Consider the following 23,005-nt stretch of genomic DNA (forward strand, 5'->3'; position numbering starts at 1 on the left):
GTGAAGGAAGTAACCTGGGGGAGTATGAGGGGACTTCTGAAAGCGGGGTATTTCTATTTCTCGATCTGGGTGATAACTACATAGATGTGTCAGTCTAGGATAATGCTTTCACCTGTACACGTATAAAGAATGCTCTAGACTGCCTACTTTCTTATGTATGAATGTCATACTTCAACTAAAAGGTTTATCAAAAGTAAGTTTTAAAAGAGCTAAAAGAGTAAGTTATTTTTATTTGTTAAAAACATACTGTTCTGGTGCTTCATACAATGAAATTTGTACTTCAAATTACAATGAAACCAGTCTCCCCAGTGTACACAGCTGTGCCTTAGCTCTTTCTCTCCAGTTTGGCCACGGGACCCTGGGATTGGTGAAGAAATTCTGGTTTTAAAGTGACCAGAGACCAGAGCTGGTGGAAAGGGGTAAGGGCCCAGAGATCTCACTGAAGCAAAAAGTGGCAAAAGCTCAAGCTAGCTGGGAGACAGTGACAACAGAGTTCAAGATTTCAGAGGAAGATGAAGTATAAGGAGAGAGTTGCCTAAGCGAAATGGGTAGAAAATCGCTGTATTTTAAAGGTCACGGAACTGTATTGTAAGGGTGTTAGAAAAATGAATTGTAAAAAAGTGTAAATCTGAAAATGCCAAGATAATGCTTTGATGGAGAGTTGCGAGAGGGGACGGGAGTATGAGGTATAGGGGTTCAAAACAAGTCACCCCAAGATGTGCCTCTGTAGTATGCAAATTATCTTGAGCTAAGGAAACCAAGACCTTTTGGACTCAAGAGGAATAGAAGAATCTGCATTAAGGGCCTTGCCCATACTAAGCTATGGGACAGCAAACTACTCATTACTGAGTATCTGCTCTTCTTGTCAGCCTGCAATGACCGTCTGAAGCCACAAGGCACCTTATGTCATCCTTAGCTCAGACTGCCATCTATACATCATTTTAACTCTCTGTCCCTGAGACTCTCACGTATGTGGGGTTCTCATGCACACATATGTATTAAATTTGGTTTTCTCTTGATGTAATTGTTAGACCAGCCGAAAAAAAATCTTTGAGGACAGAGGAAAGTTTCCTGCTCCCCCACGGTGGCAAGACATTTCTTGGTCAATGTGGAGAAGCAACCGGAAGTCCGATATAATAAGCAGGAGACTCAAGGCTGAAGGGCTGGTACACAAGGGGGAGGGGGAGATGGTCTGGAGGAGAGAACGGTCAGAACACCACACCTCTTTACACTGCATAGCACATCTGATCTTGTTGGCACGGTTAGCTAGTTATAATGAAGGAAGGGAGCAAAGGGAATCAGACATTAAGCCTAATGTACTAGGGAGCTGAACTGTCTACATTAAGCCTACTTCACTAGGAAGTTGCAGCACCCACAGGCTCCTCAGGAGACCACCCCATCCTCCACCCTCGGGACCTAGTCTGAGAAGGGGACAGAAAAAAAAATCTCCCCGGAGAACAGCTGGCCTGGAACCTGGACTGTTGGTGAGGGAGGGGGGAAATCAGGGAGGGAAATTCTTTTGCTGGGCAAATGTGCAGTAGAGACCAAGAGCACAGGGGGAAGGGCCTTCTACCTGGAGGCCTGTGCAGTAGGTACCAAAAGTAGCAGCCAAAATGGCAACAAACAGGGGTGAAGCCTGGCCTTTGAAAAGGATCGGATTGGATGAGGGCATGGCACCCTGAAGGTCTACGAAAGGGATTGGTTAAGGGGAGGGCCCAGCACAAGCCTGGGAAAACCCCAGGAAGTAGACTGGATAAGTTGAAAGAGAGCTCACTCATTCGGAAAACCAAGAAAATACACGGATGATTCTTGGGATTCTCAGGGCTGTGCTGCAAGAGCCTGTCTGCCCTCTCCATCCCTGAGGGTGTATTATTTCCCTTCACCCCAGTAAATCTTACCGCTATGTTTAAACTTCTCCCAGCCATGTGCCCTTTGACATTAATTTCTCGTGACACCCAAGGACCCATTTTCACCAGCAACCATCTGACCGCCAGCCCGCTCTGCTGTCTCCTTCCTCCAGGTACAAGCCTGCTGAGAGTATCACAACGGTGTCTTCCTCATATCTCTCAAAGCACTTACTTCAACTCCTCGCCCATAGGTACACATTATTTATTTAGCTGCAAACTTCACCCACAGAGATTGAGGTGTTCTATAAGAAATATTTAACATATAATTTATAAATCAGGACCAGGGAAAATATCCTATCCTATATAATAAAAGCCTAATATGTAAATTGTCTCCTCGGGCAGTTGTTCAACCAGGAGTTCGACTGCTTGCTATGACGTGTGCTGACCACCAGGGGGTGGCACGGAACATGGCAGGTGCTGGCAGCAGGTGGCAGTGGAGGCGATGGGCCCCGATGAGAGCGGGACCAGTGGGATGGTGGAGCAGGTGAGCGGGCGGTGCCAGGCCAAGGTAGGTGCGAGCATGGGCCCAACTGCCCTGAGACCAGCAGCGGCAGCAGGGGGCGGAGCCACCACCCAGCTCCCAGATCGCCCCGCAGGCAGGATGGTGGAGCAGGTGAGGGGGCAGTGCCAGGTGGAGCTGGGAGGTTGGGGGTGTGAGCTGCGGCCCCGATCTTCACAGGCCACCCCGGAGCCCCACCCATGCACGAATTCATGCACTGGGCCTCTAGAAAATTATAATTGAAAGCCAGACAAGGGGAGTTCAGAATGTAGACATGCAGACAGATTTTAAGTATCTGTTGTCCTGGATTGGGATCCACCCCTTCCCATTCCCTTCACCCACACACACTCATCTCAGAAAATCATTAAAAATTTTTTGTTATTTATTTTTTATTTTCTTTTTTTAGCATTCAGATTTTAATTCTGATCAAAATTAAGCCTCAGCCCTTTTTCAACTGTGTAGCATAGTACCTTCCCCGTGTTCTCTAATACAGAGATACTAGTTTCAGAATTCTCTGACAAAACAAATGCAAATAGAGTATTTTGCATTATGGGTAAAGCAGATCCGTTGCCATGGTGAATATTTTCACTACCTTCATAGAATAATCTGTATCGCTCCATTTTAAGCAATCTGCCTTTGCTTCCTTGCTCATAAAAACCTCAGGCTCTCTTCCTTTAATTAGCATGAGACAGGAATAACTGAGTACTTGGTGCAAAAAAAGAAAAACTCGGGTGAAGTGTCTTATAAAGATGAGATCACAGAAAATAAAAAAAAGCAAAGACATAGACATAATACCAAAATGAGTAAATAATGTTATCTCTGGAAAATCCCAAAGTTAATAAAGAAAGGGTTAATTACAAGAAGAAAATCACCCCTGTTATAAGCATGTCTAACTTGATTGCCTCAATCTTGGCATTAATTCTTTTCTAATATCCCAAAATGAATTCCAATTTCCCTAGCAACATCACCAGGGACCATTCTATTCTTATTCTCTCCATAAATGCATTTATTCCCCCATAGGCAAGCTAAAAATGTGACTTTTGTGAATATATTTGTTTCTTTATGCCTTATACCTAAAATATAAATGCATATAACTATTGAAAATGGACAGCTGATATAAGTTTGTGTGTAACAAATGCTCTAATGTTATAAGAAACTAAATAAAAAACAAGGGATTTTATTTAACTAGTTGCCAACAGGAATACCCTGTAATACAAATAATTATTTTCTAGTTAAAATCTCTCGAAAGCAATTCCAAAGGCATGTTCCATCTGACAAAGCTATTTTGATGGCACGCCACATCCATGCTTTTTTTAGTTAGTAGATGTTCCGAGACTAGATATGGTGGAATGTAACTGGAGCTAAAGCTCCAAGTTCTAGACCCTTGCTGACCAATAAATAGAGTAGGTGCTAGCCACATATGGCTACTGAGCACTTGAGATGAAGGTCAAATATTGACCAGGTCTCTAAAGAGTTTACCTCATTAATGTTTAATTAGATCACATATGAAAATATTTTTTGTATTTTGGGTTAAACAAAATATATTCTCCTTCCTTCCATCCATCTTTATTGTTGAAAGTATTACATATGTCCCCCTCATTTCTTCCCATTGACTCATCCTAGTCCACCCTTGCCCCAAGCCTTCCCCACACAATTGTCTGTATCCATTGGTTATACATATAACCAATGGTTGATCTCTTCCCACCCACCCCCACCTTCTGAGATTCTATAGCCTGTTCCATGCTTCTGTGTCTCTAGATCTATTCTGTTCATCAGTTTATTTTGTTTATTAGATTCCACATATGAGGGAGATCATGTGATACTTGTCTTTTTCTCTAACTAGCTTATTTGGGTTAAACAAATAGAATGTTTCACAACTCTGGCCTCAATATTCCTACCAGGTATAACCTGTTGGGGCTGAGGAGGAGCCCGAGAGCTCCAATTCCATCTGAATCCCACTGCTCACATAACATCTGCAGATGTGCTTAAGGAAGACCAGAAAAAAACACCTATCTAATAAAAAGAGTAATATGCAAACTGACCATCACTCCAACACACAGATGGCTGCCCCCATGTGGACACAAGATGGTCACCACAAGATGGCCAGCAGGGGAGGGCAGTTGGGAGGGACCAGGCCTGCAAGGGAGGGCAGTTGGGGGCGATAAAGCCTGCAGGAGAGGGAAGTTGGGGGGTGACTGGGCCTGCAGGGAAGGGAAGTTGGGAGGGACCCAGGCCTGCAGGGGAGAGCAGTTGGGGGGGACCAGGCCTGCAGGGGAGAGCAGTTGGGGGCGATTAAGCCTGCAGTTAGGGGTGACCAGGCTGGCAGAGGAGGGAAGTTAGGGGTGACCAGGCCTGCAAGGAAGGGCAGTTGGGGGGGGACCCAGGCCTGCAGGGGAGAGTATTTGGGGGGGGGGGGCACCAGGCCTGCAGGGGAGGGTAGTTGGGGCGGGGACCAGACGAGCAGGGCAGAGCAGTTAGGGGCGATGAGCCTGGCAGGGGAGGGCAGTTAGGGGTAACTGGGTCAGCAGGGGAGGGCAGCTGGAGGGGGGGACCAGGCCTGCAGGGGAGGGCAGTTAGGGGTGACCAGGCTGGCAGGGAGGGCAGTTAGGGGCAATCAGGCTGGCAGGGGAGTGGTTAGGGCAGTGATGGGCAACCTTTTGAGCTTGGTGTGTCAAACTTCGCCAAAAAAACTGAGCATAACTCGGGTAGTGTGTCACTTTGAGGAAAAAACATTATTTCACAAATGTTTCATCCTCAGGAGCAGGAAATATTTCATCCTCGGCATGCGGCCACCTCAGCGGCCACGTGTCATCAGAAATGGCTACGCCTGTCAGTGCTGACACGCGTGTCAGTGCTGACACGCGTGTCATAGGTTTGCCATTACTGGGTTAGGGGGTGATCAGGCTGGCAGGCAGAAGTGGTTAGGGAAATCAGGAAGGCAAGCAGGCAAGCAGTTGGGAGCCAGCAGTCCTGGGTTGTGAGAGGGATGTCCGACTGGGATTGGGCCTAAACGGGCAGTCAGACATCTCTCGAGGGGTCCCAGATTGGAGAGGGTGCAGGCTGAGCTGAGGGACAAACCCCCCCCCCATGCATGAATTTCGTGCACTGGGCCTCTGGTTTTTTAATAAAAAAAAGTAGTATGAAGTGTTCTTTCTACCACAAGGTTGTCAGGAGAGTGGATTCAAAGGACATATGTGTGACATTGTCTTAAAAACTAAAGTAGAGTCACTTTTCTAGCCCAGAGTTACCGTAAGAATCAGGTTTCACATTGTACAACCAAGTAGGTTAAAAAGGCTTCTCAATTCTTACTGTAGAAGTGCCCCAAAACAAAGCACTAGAGAGTTTTTGTCTGGTCTATTGGAGAAAACACCCAGGGGAATCCTCTGGTATTCAGGAGTTCAAAGCTCTCTTCACTGGGGAATCGGAGACTGAGGGGGGTCAGGTAGAGTCACTGTAACAACTTAACAAAGACACGGCTCAGCACATTGGGTTCAGTGTATCTGAATGTTCCTTGAGAGCAGTTCACCTGTGCAGCCAAAGCACCCTTCCTTTGGAGGAACCTCTAAAACTCACAAAGAACATACATCGACCCCAGTGATTTTCAACCTTTCTCATCTCATGGCACACAAACTAATTGCTAAAATTCTGCAGCACACCCAAAAATATATATTTTTTTGCCAATCTGACAAAAAGAAAAGGTATAATTTTGATTCATTCATTCATAGTGTTGTGTTGTCTGTTGCCGTTTTTTGGGTTTTTTTTTTAATTGACAATCTAAGGGAAAAGACACTGTGTGTGGCCCTGACTAGAGTCAGGTATACTGCATGTTTTAAAGATTCTTGCAGCACACGGTTACAAATCTCTCATCTACCCTATTGGAAGGTGAAAAGTAACCACCATTAGTTATGTTGTTTCTACTCAAAATCTATACACATTTTTATCTCTTAGAAGTAAATGGGGCCTGGCTGGTGTGGTTCAGTGGTTGAGTATCCACCTATGAACTAGAAGGTCCCATGGTTCCATTCCCAGTGCAGGCACATGCGGGGCTAGACCCCCGTGGGAGGTGTGCCGGAGGTAGCCAATCAATGATTGTCTCTCATCATTGATGTTTTTCTCTCCCTCTCCTTCCCCCTCTCCCTTCCTCTCTGAAGTCAATAAAAATATTTTAAAAATAAATGGAAACATTTAAATATCTTCAAAAGGCTCTAGCCGTTTTAGCTCAGTGGACAGAGTACTAGCCCTCAGACTGAAGGGTCCCGGGTTTGATTCTGGTCAAGGGCACGTACCTCGGTTGTATGTTCGATCCTGGCCCTGGCTGGGGCACGAGCAGAAGGCAACCAATCAATGTGTCTCTCTCACATTGATGCTTCTCTCTGTCTCTCCCCCTCCTTTCCACTCTCTCTCAAAATCAATGGGGAAAAAAACTTCCAAAGAATGAAAGTGATTTCACAGTTTCCAAAGAAATTTGCACTGTCTCAGTATGTAAACACACTGGTTAATTTGACCTTTAATCCTTTTTCTCAGCAACTATCAAAGGGCAAACTAAACCAGGCCACTGATCTCACACCTACCCTAAAAATAGACTTGTTATTATCTCCTTCCCTCAGTCTTTTGTTCTAAGAGCTTCCTAACAGTGAAAATAAATTTCGAATAATGCTGAGTCAAGTTAAGGCCTTTAAGGCTTAAACGCTAGCTGGCTAACTCTTTATTAGAAGCCAGGGGTGAGTCAAGAAAGTCAATGAGATGGGAAAGCATAAGAGAGATAAAATGTCTCTTTAAGTTACAAGTTTGCCACTGAATGTGGAAACATTTTCAACTTCCTTCCCACTTTCTTTTACATGGAGATAGGGATGGATTCAACAAATGGGTATAAATTACAAAGAAATGCCACTAACAGAGCCCCAAGAGAACAGCAAAGTCGATCCTGAACTCTGCTGGCTTCCTGCGTAGACCGCTTCGCCATGCCCAGGTGGCCTTCTCCATCCCCTCACACTCCTCCACTCTGCTTTCAGGACCACGGAAGAGACCACGTAGACAATGAGGGAGGGAGCCAGTCCTGGAAAAGTTTACTGCTTTTTACTTCCACTTAGCACCACACTCATTAACAGAAATCAATGTAATTCTAAGACCAATCTAACGATTATTCTAGAATATTTAGATTTGTTTTCTTAAACTATACCAGATAGGTGAAAGACAGGAAAATAAAGGCATAAGCTCATTTTAGTTAGGTAAATTCTAATTACTTTCTGGATTACTTTAATAACTTAATTTTTAAACATAAGATGTTTTTAAAAAATATATATTTATTGATTTCAGAGAGAAAAGGGAAAGGGAGAGAGAGAAACATCAATGAGAGAAATCATTGATCAGTTGCCTCCAGCACACCCCACACTGGGGATTGAGCCCACAACATAGGCAGGAATTGATGAACCATGACCTCCTGGTTCATAGGTCAACGCTCAACCACTGAGCCAGACTGGCCGGCCATTAGTAACTACTTTAAAGTTCACATACATTACTTGCTGGCTACCAATCGAACCAAATAAAAAATTCGCAGTTTCACCCTGGTTGGGTGGCTCAGCTGGTTGGAGTGTCCCGTACACCAAAAGGTTGTGGAGTTCGATTCCCAGTCAGGGCACATACCTACCTGGCCTGCTGGTTCAGTCCCCAGTTGGGGCATGTATGGGAGGCAACATCAACGTTTCTCTCTCTCTCTCTCTCTCAAATCAAAGAGAACATATCCTCAGGTGAGGATTAAAAAAAGAATCCACAGTCTCTATTCTCAACTTTACTTAGGTGTGGCTCGTGGCAAAGCTGGCGCACCACGCTGGCCTGGGCAGGACACTGGGCCCAGCCCTGCTCACCTCCTCCACGACGTACCTATTCTTGATCTTCAAATGCTCCCTCCCCTCTAGGTGTTTTTCTCAAGTCAACAAACAGGAACTCCTAGTACACCTTTCCCGGTTTATTCAATTCACATGCACTGTGCCATATACTGGGAATGCCAGGGAGAATAAACAATCCCTGGCCTCATAAAATGTACAGCCTGGCGAAGGAAAACCATCGCGATAAAGGCACACCTGGTAGGTGTACACATGCCCGGCAGCGGGAAGTGCCCGGAGCACAGGGTAAGCTCACGTAGGAGCACGCCAATGACGAAGCTATTTCAACAGCCATCTTAAGAGATACTGAGATAACCGGGAACAGTGGCTGGAGAGATGCACGTGACTTGGAAACTGACTGTAAGCAAGTGAAGCAGAGGAAGAGTCAAGGAAGACACCCAGATTTCTGCCTGGCCATCTTGGTGGCTGAAAATGCCATGGAATGTGAGAGGCCACCGTGGTAGGTAGACAGGTTCAACCGGAGGTGCCTGCGGGGAGTCAACAGTGGGTGGATGGAAATGATGGGCAGAGCTTGGGAACAGACTAGAAACAGGCTGGAGACTCACATGGTAGCTGAAGCCATACACTGAGAAACCCCAACACTGACGGTACAAGGAGGAAACTGGGCCCCCAGAGGGGAAGGAGGAACCAGGTTCTGGGTCTGGGTGGCTGGAAGTTAAAGGAGTCCTCATGGCTTCTCTCTTCTCCCCTGGGTCTGCTACTGACTTGTGAAACTACGGCCATGAGTCACGGCCGTACACTGTCAACAAAACTGCAAGTGCACAGAGATTTCTCATTCCACTCGCCTGAGGCCACTCCTACTAGTACATCGACTACAATCTGGCTTTACTCTCACCCCTTCCAGACACTGTCCTCCCTGTGGAACCGATTAATTTCCTGGAGTGTTCTTAATAACCTCCTAATGGTAAGACCCACTGGCCTTATTTCCGTTTCAGTGTCTGAGACCCCCGCACCCTCTAGTTCTCCTACATTCCCCGTCACTCCTCCTCGTTCACCTGGTGTCTACTTGCTAGATGTTGGTATTCCCCAGTGTCCCATTTCACCTCCTCCTCTAGTCAGTCCTTCCTGCCTTTCCTGATGAACCTCACACTGGTGCCACCTATCAGCGGTGATTCCTGCCTCTCTCACTAATCCTCGCCTCTCTCCTAAGATCCAGACCTTGGTTTTCATCTCCTTACTGGATATTTTCCCCCTTCATCCCCTCAGGCACCTCAAATACAACCTGTTCAAACTTAAGCTCACTGTCACCTCCCTAAAACTTGTTCCTCTTTTCTTTATAGGCTAGCGACCTCACCATTCCCTCAAGCCAAAAATCTTACTGCTTCTCTCCAACCTCTTCCTGCCACTCATTCAACCAGTTCCACTGCAATTCCTCAAAACAACTTTCCAGATCAAAGAGGAAGCCCGGCGCTGTGCACTCTGCTGTGTTTCAACAGAGATTGCTTATGTCGGGGCCATCCCAGATGGAGTCCTGCGTTGGCTCTATCAGGTCTGCCTGCCCTGGAACTGCTGCAGAGTTCTGCATCATTCAAGGGAATGATGTCAGTATATAACCTCATAATGCCTCCACCGGCTTCTTGGTGCCGCTGTGGGAGGTCAGGGTGAGGGGTGCACTTTATCTTGACAGATGTCTAGCATTTCTCATCTCCTAATAAGCTCTTGGAAAAGCCTTTAGATCTTTGTCCACCCAAAGTGTGGTCAGCAGTGACATCATGGGGACCTTGTTAAAATGCAGAATCTCTTATAAGAATGACTCAAGTGCACATCAAAAGTTTGAGAAGTGCAGGCTAGATGCTTTATATCAGTGGTCGGCAAACCGTGGCTCGAGAGCCACATGCCGCCACTCTTTGGCCCCTTGAGTGTGGCTCGGCGTTAGAACCACTTCTTCAAAATAGACTCGCCCAGGCCGAAAACCAGCTTCTGCGCATGGGCCACGAAGTTTCAATCGCACTGTATGTGCGCGCCTGCACGTGGTATTTTGTGGAAGAGCCACACTCAAGGGGCCAAAGAGCCGAATGTGGCTCTCGAGCCGCGGTTTGCCGACCACTGCTTTACATGAACTGAATTTCTCAACTCCCAAGACACACTGTACCATTTCAGATCTATGTCTTTCAAAAGCTGTACCATCTGCTGGGAAGGTCCTATCAAACCTTCTACACCTTGCAGGCCTACACTAATGTAAGAGCCCCTAGCGCAAGACGGTACACAGTAGGCCAGAAACAAGTCATTGATTGGATCATTTAATCAGTTAACAGATGAGCCTCAGGTTCTGAAGTGCATCCAGGTGGAAGTTGAATGTTAGGCAGTTGGAAATAGAGGCCCAGAGTTCAAAGGAGAGGTGAGCTGAGCTGGCAATCCTTTTAAGTCAGTAGCAAACTATTTCAGAGGTTACAGTAATGAATAGGTAAGGTCACCCAGGTTTAAGATGGAGACTGAGAAGACGACTATGAGCCAAATCATGGGAAGGCTGACATTGAAGGGACCTACATTGAAGGGACCTAATGTAGAAGGCAGTGTAAGTAAATCAGGTTAGCAGGGTGGGAAAGGACCACAATAGGTTTCAAGGAGCTCCCCCAAAAATAAATGGACCTGGCACCCGTTATTGTTACCTTTGGCAATTGAAGCTGGGGATGGGGTGGGGAAGCGGAACAGAACAACGAGGGCAGAGAGAAAGCAGATGCTTAACTTCTTTAGCCGAATAACTGAATGGGTCAGGGCTAGTGAAATGATCACTACAAGGACCACTGGATGAGAAGGGAGAGAAAGAGAAATGCTACTGACGAGAGCTACATCATATACATGAGCCTCGTGGCAAAAAGAGGTTAAAAACTTAGTCACGCAACATTTGCTGAACACTGGCTATCTGCCACGAGCCACAGGCTAACCCTGGGACTGTAACAACAAACAACACAGGGAATGCCCCTGCCCTCTGACCCGGCGCAGTGAGATAAACGGAGTCACTGATGGAGATCCCATCACACATAGGTTAAGGAGCCAGGGTAGGGTGGCTCCCCTTGAAGAAGAGGCAACTTCTGCTCTGGTGGTTGGGATAATGGCAGGAATGCAAATGTTGCGAGGTCCATGGAGGGATAAAGTTCACATCTAATAATCCTTTTTATTAAAAGACGCCAGGAAAACAAAAAAGAAATGTTTCACTTTGCTCCTCAACAACTCTGAGATAGTAGGACCCCCATTCTTGACACATAAAGTGAGTGAGGCACACAGGAGGACAGAGGCCTGCTCCATCAAGCGGCTAACGAGTGAGTGGGAGACCAGAATCACCGACCCGTGCACTTTCAGTTCCACTCACGCTGACAGGGTGGGACACAGCAGCGCCCACGCTTTAACAAGGTGCCCAGGCGCTGCCGCTCTGCAGGGACCTGAGCCACATTAGTCTGCAACACAGTCCGAGCCCTGGATCCTCAGGTTTTCAACAAAGATAAAGGACTTAAAGGGCTAATGATAAAAACCTCCAGACTTGGCACACAGCCAAGACAATAGCAGGTTCTTAATAAATGACTAACAACAAGTAAATTGGAATTTAGGATGTGGATTAGAGTAATCAAAGAAGAAAGTATGCCCTGGCCGGAAGCGCAGTTAGTTAGAGCGTTGTACCAATACAGGGTTGTGGATTCGATTTCCAGCCAGGGCACATACAAAGAATCAACCAATGAATGCATAACCAGGTGGAACAACAAATCCACGTTTCTCTCCCTCTCTCAAATCAATCAATACAAAAATTTTTAAAAGGGCAAAGTAGCTGCTTTTAGAGGCAGAATGGCATGGTTATAAGAGCAAGAATGAAGAAGGAAATTTGTGATCTTGGCAAGTCACAGAACCACCCCGGGCCTCAGTTTCCACACCTGTACAACAGGAATCATCATAATATATCCCCTCTAAGGTTGCTAGATAGAGTATATGGGAAGCCCTAGATTCTAGGGCCTAGCACAATGCCTGGTATTTAGTAACTGCTCAATCGAGGCTTTAATTTTACTAACATTGCTACTGCTCTACTACTACTGCCACCACCAGTGCTGTGGGATGACTTGTTGCTAGTTTGGCAATTAAAATGCATCCAAAGGAGTTCTACCAGCAACCAGAGTATGGCACCAAACTCCTTACAACCCATACAGAGACAGCTAGCTCCAGAGGAAGCTCTACCCCTCACAGCACCGCCATTTTTAAAACCTATTAAGTCCCCACCTTGTTTTGCCAACTGCAGGGTTATGCTACCCCTCAACTGGAGTTCTTCATAAATTTCTGAAGTGGCAAGTAGTAGCTGAAGAAAGACGCAAAACCATACATCAATTACATAGTTTTTGAGTTGTCTCCTAGGCTGGAAAATTAAAATTAAAAATAGTTGTCTGGCCCTAGTTGGTTTGGTTCAGTGGATAAGAGCATCCGCCCCCCAGACTGAAGGGTCCTGAGTTCAATTCCAGTCAAGGGCACATACTGTGCTTGCAGACTCCTCCCCCGCCTGGCAACCAATCGATGTGTTTCTCTCACATAGATGTTCCTCTGTCTTTCCCTCTCTCTTCCACTCTCTCTAAAAAAAAAAATCAATGGAAAAATACCCTCCAGTGAGGATTAAAAAAAAAAAAAAATTAGCTGTCCAGTTTAGCTAGATGTTCGCTGTACCCTCCTGTACACTTGATGAGCAGAATGGCCTGTGTGTCAAAATACGCTTGTTTGTGATTGTGCCTACCGAAGTGAGGCATCCAGAAAAATCCAATTATCCAAATACCCCTGAAAAGATCTTCTCCCGCATGGGGTTTGTTCTTCTACTTTTCTGGTTTAGATGCAGCCTAAAATATCTTTTCCCCCACAGAGAACACCAACACCGTGTGCTCAGCTTCAACTTCAGTTCGGCCCTTGACAGAACAAAAATGGGGATGGGCCATGTACACTGGTTACTGACCCTTCCTCTTTTCCAGAAAGCTCTACTTTGGAAATTGCAGCCAAGGCTAAATGATATGTATCAAAAAGGTGGAGGCAGTGCTCTAGACTCTCCACGAAGATTAGACTTGTTAATAGAAGGTGGATCCCATGAGTAATGCTCACAGCTGTGGCCTCCAACAATGGAATTAACATTTCAACAGGAAGTAGAGAGCCATCCCAACAGAAAAGGCCACCTGATCCTGCTTTCGAGCACTTACAAAAATTACCCTTCCGGAGGCTACACAACGTGTCTCCTAGGGTCCCACCCATGATATATATATATATTTTTTAATGAATCATTTGGTTACAAAATGAGACAAATGCTTATTTGGACAAGATCAGTTGGTTAAAACCCTGACAAGGAAATAGACCCGCGTTTTCCAGGACCAAATAATGATGCTTCCTAATGGCACACCATTTGTAAAACGCCCTCTTCTCTTTTCCGTCCCGAGAAAGGCACAGCTGAAAAACACACTTGGCAAATCCTTTAGGAACTGCCTGGACTAGTCATCACCCCATCTTATCCTCAAGGTTGGTCACGAGGTTATGAATTTCCCTACGCACTTTGCCCCGAGACTGCGGAGAGCAGGGCTGCCTTTTTGCAGGAACCCACTTTTGATTTCCCACCGTCCGCTCCGTGGAGTGACCGCCCAGGGCACAGCGCGCGCCGGGCTCGCCTCGGGGGACCAGCCCGGGGACGCGGGGGTCCCGGGCACTCAGCGCCTCTTTCCTCGAGGAACCGCACCTTGGACGATCCCGGGCTCGGTGTCCATTGAATCATGGCGCTTGTAATTCGGTCTGCCCGCTCGGACGCTTCCACACCTGAACACTCGCCGCCCTGGGCTTCTGAAATCGGGCAACCCTGGACGGACACGGCGCGGCCGCCAACCAGGGAAGGGCACGAGCAAATAAAAGCAGAGCCCGCACCGGCCACAAAGAACGGAGCGGGAGCCACGCCGGGCGCAGACCCAGCGCGCCGCGCCGCGCCCACCCACCCGCGGCGCGCCCCGGGAGCCCCTCCACCGAGCCCCTCATCCTGGGGCTCGGATCCCCACTCCGCCAACGCCGGACACCCCACGCCCCCGCGTGGCTCCCTCCGGAGCCCCTCCACCTTCTCGGCTCGCGCACCCAGCCCGGCAAAACCACCCGGTGCGGTTCCACTCGCACGGCCACCCGTGCCGCAGCGCCCCCAAATCGCGCCCGCCCCCTCCCCCCACGCCTCATTGTTCCCGGGTGGCCGCAGGCACGAGCGCCCCGGGGCTGGCCGGGCAATGGGGGGGGGAACAGCAGGCACCGCACCGCCTCCACTCACCAGCGACTCCGCACAGGAGCAGGAAGCACCGCAGAAGCGCCATGGTGGCGGCCCGGCCGTGCGCGGCGACTGCGGGGGTAGGGGCTGCGGCCGGGGCTGCGCGTCTCCCGGCGCCTCGCGCGCTCCCGACTGGCTGCCAGCTGCGGCACCTCTGCACCTCCGCGCCACCCCGCCCTCGCTCCGCAGGTGAAACGCGTCACTTCCGGCCGCGGCCGAGTCCCGCGGCGCCGGCGAGCTCCGCCGGGCGCGTGGGGTTGCCATGGCAACCGGGGGCTGCGTGCGGCGCGCGGCGCGCGGCGGGCTGCACCCGATCGGCTCCGACGGGGAACTCCCGGGTCGGCGGCGCTGGGCGTCCAGGGGCGCTGGCAGCCACGCGCCCCAGCCTGAGCCGCGCGGCACCCGCCTCCGTCCCTGCGGTGACAGCGGGATCCTCGGGATTTGTGCACCGGGGTGGGGCCGGCCCCTGTCCCCAGGCAGCTACACGGTGGTCACGCCCTTGCTGCAGAGGCGACCGCGCGCCACACTCGCCCGCCCGTCCGCCCGTGGATCTAAAGCGCCGCTCCTGCCTTCCCTCTTCCCCGCCCCCTCGGGCTGGAGCGGCTAGGGCGCCTCGGGCCACGCGCCCCACCTCTGGCGCTTCGCTGCAGGGGCGGGAGCTCCCGCCGGAGGCTCTGGGAAGCGAACTGGGCAGCCCCCGCATTGGTTCCCGGCTCCGGGGGTTGGGTGGGTTGAGAGGGAAGGCTCGAGAAGGCTTTTTGCCCGTTTCCTGCAATGACTGAGCCGCTCGACTTCAGCTCTACCCAGATTGGCTTTCCCCGCCTAGCATTTCAAGGCGGTTCGAGCCCTGAAATTGGCCAACAAAGACCAGTGAGCTTGAGAAGTGGGGCTCAGGAGAGGTGGTGAAAAGGCTTGGGGGCGGAGGGTTGGAGGGCCCGGGAGCTGGGCATGTGGAGTTGCCAGGTCCACCCTGCACCGTCGCTTCTAGCTCCTGGCGTCCTCCCTACCTGCTCCTCTGTCATGTTGCCACCAGTTCTCAGTTGCTATTTTCAGATAACGTTTATTTATAGCTGCTGAGACATTGGTGTTCCCAGCAGTTCCATATCGGGACTGAATTACAGGAGAGGAGCAGCGTTGCGCGGTGGGTAATTTCCTGGGCTCCGAGATGGTGCAGTCACTGGGCAAGTTACTTAGAAAGTTAGCTCCTACCATAGTGGTAGCTAGGAAAATTAGATGAGATCATGAAAAAAATAAAAAAGAAGAAGAAGAAGAATGCTTGGCACTGTGCCTGGCATAATAGTAAATACTTAGTAAAGTGGAAGCTAATAAAAATAATATTGGAACATTCTTATTTATTGAACCAGAAAAGAGAAGTCAGCTATCAGACCAACATTGCCTAACTGCACTTTAGCCTGGTGGGTTGCAACCCTGACTGCACATTAAAATTATCTGGAGGACGTTCACAAAAATAGCAATGCCCGAGCCCCACTCTGGAGATCCTGATTTAATGTCTCTCCAGTGGAATCCTGGCTGATGTGAGGCGAGAGAGTCCAGGGTAACCACTAGGGACTTCCTATTAGTTGAGGAAATAGGAATTCTACTGGATATAATCGAAGGTATAAAATATATGAAACTTGAAATTTTATGACATTATGCTTTATGAAATTAGAGATTAAGTATTGAAGTTGTTCATATCTATTTCAGACTGTTTTATGGAAACTTTTCTAGTATTAATTTACTTCAAAGAAGCACACATTTGCTATAAAGTTACTACTCTGAGTGTCTCCTCCTTAAACTCATCCTTCAGGGATCATCTCAACCATTTATTAGAGGAAATATTTACAGATCACCTAAGAGGATTCTCATCTTAATCTCTCTGCTCTGGTACTTTAAAAAACACACAATCCTATCTTTGGGCTCCTTTTGTGGTAAGCATTCTCAGCTTTCAATAACTTCTCTTACTCTTAATATTTCTAGGAGGCCAAAAAGGCACATTATTTATCTTTGTCATTCTTGGAAGCACAGCCCATTATAGTAGGTTCCCTAGTGTTTGTTGAATTGAATATATTCAATTCATATAGAGGGTGGGCAACAGTAGATTTATGCTGTTCTTATGGAAAATACAATAATGAATAAAATAATACAATAATAAACTGTTTGCCGGGCTGGCGTGGCTCAGTGGTTGAGTATCAACCTATGAACCAGGAGGTCACGGTTTGATTCCTGGTCAGGGCATATGCCCAGGTTGCCGGCTCCCTCCTGTGTGAAGCATGCAGGAGGCAACTGATCAATGATTCTCTCTCATAATTGATGTCTCTCTCTCTCTCTCTCTCTCTCTCTCTCTCTCTCTCTCTCTCTCTCTCTCCTCCACCTCCCCCTCTCTCTCCCTCTCCTTTCCTCTCTGAAATCAATAAAATACATATACTTTTGAAAAAATAATAATCTGTTTCACGTACCATTCACACTGTAAACCTACTTTTGCCAACCCTTGTATTAGTATATCGAAAAAAATATCCATGCAATAACTCACAAATTATTACATCTTAATTTATCTTTTTAGAATGTACTGAAAATGTATATTTTGCAAAATTACTGTATTATACTTCAGATTAATGAACACATCTTTGGTTTGTGACTACATTAGTTCATGTAAGCAGTGGCTAAAATTATGCAGTTATCTGAAACTTCTTCAATGCTACCTTTAAAAGCCTTTGTAAGCTATTATCAGCTTAGAAATGATGTCTCTTGGAAATTGTAATGAAATGATTTCATTAATTCTGGAAGATACATTATTGATTGTTTGATATCCTCAAACCAAGCTAAGAAATAGCACACAGAGCCCTGGCCAGTGTTGCTCAATGGTTAGATTGTTAGTCTGAGCATGGAAGGGTCTTGGGTTCAATTCCAGGTCTAGGGCATGTACCTAGGTTGCACGTTCCATCCCTGGCCCCAGTCAGGGCACTTACGGCAGGCAACTGCTCTCACATTTATGTTTTTCTCTCTTTCTCCCCCTTCCTCCTTCCCTTCCACTCTAAAAATCAATGGAAAAAAATGTCCTCTGGTGAGGATTAACATCAAAAACAAAACAAAAGAAATAGCACTCATTAACTGAATTACCCTGTCTTAGTAAAACACCAAGCACTGCACATTGTATAGCCTCTAAACCAGGCGTCCTCAAACTACGGCCCGCGGGCCACATGCGGGTGTTTTTGCCGTTTTGTTTTTTTACTTCAAAATAAGATGTGTGCAGTGTGCATAGGAATTTGTTCATAGTTTTTTTTAAACTATAGTCCGGCCCTCCAACGGTCTGAGGGATAGTGAACTGGCCCCCTGTTTAAAAAGTTTGAGGACCCCTGCTCTAAACCAACAGAAAGCTGATTCCTGGCCCATCGGAAGGTGATAATTACAGAGACGTAAATAACTCTGTCCTTCTAAAGATTTCTCAGCAGTAACGGATTTTTCAACACAACCACAGGTGATTCAAATTCTGATTACATTCAGAAGTTGGCTTGCACTTAAGAATGAAAGGAGTTTTCACCTCTTCTCAGCCTGGAATATGAAGGTATGTGAAGCGAGAAACTTTCTTTCATACCTGACACTGACGATTTTCATGTTTTCTAGAAAATGATAGTGCTGTTCTTCACAAGAAATGAAGGTTTCTCACAAGTGTGTTCTACTTATATTACCAAGAACATTGCTTTTATGGGTTAATACCATCCAAGTCCTCTTTTTACTCCTAAGCAAATAAACTTGTGAATACATACATTTTTAGTTTATGGCAGGTATATTATATTTATAAATCAACCCTTAGCCAGTGACCCAGAATTTTTTTAGTTCTTTAATAATGTAGATTCCAAAATGAATATGCAAAAGTGATGTTTATATAGACCAAAACTGAGGATTTTATTGATGGCCTTTTAAAATGCTCTTATCTGCCCTAGCTGGTGTGGCTCAGTGGATAGAGCATCCGCCTGTGGACTGAAGGATCCCGAGTTCTATTCCTGTCAAGGGCACATGCCTGGGTTGCATGTTAGATCCCCATGGGGGGTATGCAGGGATAGCCGATCAATAATTCCCTCTCATCATTGATGTTTCTATCTCTCTTCTTCTTTGAAATAAAATATATATACATAAATAAAATGCTCTTATCCAAGAATAATGTTCCTTCTAGTTGCTTCTTTGTTTTGATCTTTTGTCACTTCATACCAGTTGCTTTCCTCCAATGTCTGCTAATTCATGATTTTCTGATTAAAGATTAAAATAGAACAGAAAATAAGAAGCATATTGGAAGCATGTCGAAAGTTCTGAATTGTGGAGGTGATACTTTCAATCGTGGTCTCAGGTTGGGTCAGTTTGGGGAGATGCCAAGTAAAATTACTTTTATAAAAGTCCAGCATTCGGGCTTAAACCTAGGTAGCCAGCTTTCTAGAAGAAGGGCTGGAAAAGAATTGTAGTAGATAAATCCCTGTGTATACAATGGTATCCCCCCCCTAGGCCTGCTGGATAGCTCCTGTCCAAAGACCTTTGTTTAGCTCCAGTCTTATGCCATCTTGCAGAGGGGGGTAAATGTGGGATCTCAGTGTTTAACTTCTTTTTAAACTAACTTTGAACCAATCACCCTGTTTTTAGCCCCACTGTGATTCCACTCTCAAATGGGCCTGATGCCGCCAAATCCTGAAAATCTTTGAAGGTTCATTTGGACCACTCAGGGCTTAGAACTCAGCTTTCTTAAGTACAGTCAGTAAACTTTCATCCATCTGCTTTCCAGTTTCCAAAAATCTGGTATTGTTATCTCCTGTCCTGTGATCATTGTCCTTGTATCAGAAGGCCTTTAAAAAATTCATTTACTGTTATTTTAATGTGGTTTTTGGGAGGAGTAGAGGCATGCGTTTAATTCCCCATCTTTATTTTTAAAATCTGCCCTCCACGAGGATACAATGTCCCCATGCATATAAAAGTTTAGAAATCTGAAGAAAACTAACATCTTTACTTCGCTCTTGATTAATACAAGGATCCTAGACTGGTTTAACTCCTATGAAATCCCTCTCCTAATTGTAATTCTGTGTTTTTATTCTGATCTTCTTATAAGTTATACATTTTAAAAATATATACCAATGTTTAATTAGGTTTGTCTACATATCTTTGTTCACCATTTTCTCTTGCATCTCAAACTACTTCTGGGATGATTTTCCTTCTTCCAGAAGTGTGTTCTTTACAAATTCCCTTACTAAGTATCTCTTTAAAGTAAACTTGATTTCTGTGTATAAAAAAGTATCTATTTTTAATTTGCCCCTCATTCTTAAAAGGTAGAGTTCTTGGTATAGCATTTGGGGCTTACTGGTCTTTTCTATCAATGCTTTCAAAATACTATTCCAGTCTATAATGGCTTCATTTGCTGCCCCAAAGAAGGCAGTCTAATAATCCTTGTATCTGGCTGTTTTTAAAAGATGTCTTTGATTTGTTGTTCAATTTCAATACAATGTGTCTAGGTTGAAATGTATTTTTATTTTTCTAGCCAAGGATTTCTTGAGCCTGAAAGAATTCCTATCATCCCTCAATTCTGGAAAAAAATGTTAGTATTCAAATTCTTGTTCAATATTGCTTTTCCCATATTTTATTAACACCTCTGAGGTGCTAATTAGATGTATGTTATACCTTCTCATTTTGTCCTTCACATCTTATTCTCATATTTTTCATGTACCTGTATTTGATATTCTGGTCATATTTTTTAGTTTTATCTGTCAGTTAATAACTTTGCTCTTCAGTTGTGTTATCTACTACTTAGTTCTCCAAATAGTTTTGTGGGTTTTTTAAAAATATATTTTTATTGATTTCAGAAAGGAAAGGAGAGGGAGAGAGAGATAGAAACATCTTCTATATATATATATATATAAGGCTAATATGCAAAGTGTCCCCTTGGGAGTTTGACCTGGAGAACGGTAGTTTGATCGCTCGCTATGATGTGCACTGACCACCAGGGGGGCAGCGTGGAATGAAGGAAGGCCCCATGGCCAGCAGCCAGAAGGCCTCAATCAGCCAGGCCAGGCCTAGGGACCCTACCTGTGCATGAATTTCATGCACCAGGCCTCTAATCAATGATGAGAGAGAATCATTGATCGGCTGCCTTCTGCACACCCCATACTGGGGATAGAGCCTGAAACCCTGGCATGTGCCCTGACCAGGGAATCGAACCATGACCTCCTTGGTTCATAGGTCAATGCTCAACCACTGAGCCATGCTGGCCCAGCTCCAAGTGGTTTTTAATTACAATTATTTTTCTCCTTTATACATTTTTTAATTTAAAAAACACTTTATTGAGGTATGATTGGCATACAGAGAGCTGTACATATTTAATGTATACAACCATTTCACTATGTTAAGTGAAATAAGCCAGACAGAGAAGGTAATATTACATGTTACCTCTTACATATATGAAAAATCTAAAATAATCAAAGTTACCCTGGCTGGGCCTGGCTCAATTCTCTCTCATCATTGATGTTTCTATCTCTCTTTCTCTCCCTCCCCCTTCCTCTCTGAAATTAATAAGAATATATAAAAAATAAAGTAATCAAAGTTAAAGAAGCAGTGTGTGGAATGGTAATTGACAAGGACAGTGGTGAGAGTGAGGGGGTGAGGAATAGGGGAGTCAAAGTTATACGAAGTGAATAAATCCTAAAGATCTACTGTACAACATAGTGCCCATAGTTAACAATACTATATAGCATAGTTAAAACTTTTCTGAGAATAGGTCTTATGTTTGTGTTCATAACACAAATAACAACAACAACAACAATAAAATAATGAGGTTGGGAGGAAAGTTTTGGAAGCAATGGATATGATTATGGCATATCCATATCTATGTGTAGATATTTAATCATTTTCTTACATCTGCTTGGTTTCTTCTTATAATTCCAATTATCTTTTATATTTCTGTAAGTATAATAAACACACAATATATATTATGTGTGCAGTAATTACATAGTTTGAAATCTTTGTGTCTGATTTTATTTTTTGTTTTTTTAATGCAGATTCTTGCTTATTTTAGGCTTCCTTTCTCTTGTGTTTTATTTTTTCTCATAAAAAAGCTCATATTTGTGGAACTGTATCTTTGTGAATTATTTAAGGGTTTTAAGTGCTTTTCTTGTGGGAGAATGTGTATTACCTTCTGCCAGGGTCCTAGGGGTCGCTACCAATTCAGGAAAAATTGAAAGTAATTCTTGACATTAAGTTTCTCAGATTACACAATTAATGTAAATTTGGATCTGAAACCAGCATGAGGGAGGGCATTATAAATTCTCATATGAGGTTCATCACTCTCCTCTCTTCAACAGCTCTCTTATGTAAAAGCGTACTCCCGTGCTCTGTAGATGCACTGTCTAGAGAAGTCAAACGTCTCCCTTACTTGCCCGACCCCGCTCCAGGTTTTTTCACTTAGCTTGCTCCATTCAGTTTGTTAATCACTTATATTATATTTAGTTGCTTTTGTGAGATTCCATAATAGCTAGATAGAAAAATCAATTTGTCAAGGATTTTCTCAACAAGTTCTCCTACCAATATCTAAATCAAGGCATTTTCAGAGCCACATTCTGACTTTTGCATTTGTGGATCTCTGTCATCTCAAAAAAATATTTAAAATTGCCTTTTACTGGTATGTTAGTATAAAGACACATTTAATCCACGCTGGATCATATTGTTTCTTTTGATTTTAAAAGAAGTGAAAACATTTTTACAGGCTCTGGATACGTTGGCTCTGAGCATTGCTTGTCTCCCTCCCTCTCTCCACCTAGTATAAGTTGTTGCAGTGATACTAGTAATATTAAAGGTTACCTTTAAAAGGGAAGGAAAGAAGTGAACTTACAAATTTCCCTCTCATCTCTGTCTCTATTTCACCTCTTTTGCCAAAAGTTCCTATCCTTAGGGTATCTTCATCTCTAGTATCTTTGCTGTACTTTTCTTCTTGGACCAAAACAACCTACAAAATACCAAATTTGCCCTGTAATAAAGACGAGAAAGAGACAGATGTTTACCTAGGAATACAAGTTTGTTGCTTATAAAATGTAAGCTCTTCCTTCATCTCCACAGTTCCATAGCTTGTATTTGGCTTTGAGGTTTTTGTTTCCTTGTTTGAATGAAAAGAAATAGGACTGGAGAATCAACCCTGAGAGTGTATCCTCTTTCTGGGATTTTACACTAACTTTGGTGGTAACCTTTAGAAAGAAAATTCAACTCTGAACTCTATCATAGTCCTCAGAAGGAAGAATTATCATGGCTGGTGTTTGTGATGTGCACAGAGGGTGCTCTGAGAATAGATGACAATGTTTGCATCGTGCTCTGGGCGTTTTAGATCAAAGATACTGTGCATACCCAGCATTAAACCCATTTAACTTACACCCAGGTTACAAGTTTAAATATTACAGAAGTGGGTGGAGCCTCCATATACTTTACATCT

The 23,005-nt window shown here is 45.1% G+C and overlaps 1 protein-coding gene across 2 annotated transcripts in view; it reads right to left on the bottom strand.

Moving 5' to 3' along the window:
* CXADR (CXADR Ig-like cell adhesion molecule) overlaps positions 1-14,757 on the bottom strand; it is a 57,010-nt gene extending 42,253 nt beyond the window's left edge. The window contains exon 1 of one of the 2 annotated variants that reach the window (XM_028151689.2): positions 14,560-14,752. In XM_028151689.2, the coding sequence (XP_028007490.1) occupies positions 14,560-14,602 (43 nt within the window). In that variant the 5' untranslated portion in view covers positions 14,603-14,752. Of the gene's footprint in view, positions 1-14,559 lie in introns of both variants that reach the window. The other variant, XM_008145601.3, reaches the window with a different exon arrangement.
* Positions 14,758-23,005: the final 8,248 nt, after the last annotated feature.

Source organism: Eptesicus fuscus, chromosome 3 (assembly GCF_027574615.1).
Source record: "Eptesicus fuscus isolate TK198812 chromosome 3, DD_ASM_mEF_20220401, whole genome shotgun sequence".
Classification (NCBI taxonomy): domain Eukaryota; kingdom Metazoa; phylum Chordata; class Mammalia; order Chiroptera; family Vespertilionidae; genus Eptesicus; species Eptesicus fuscus.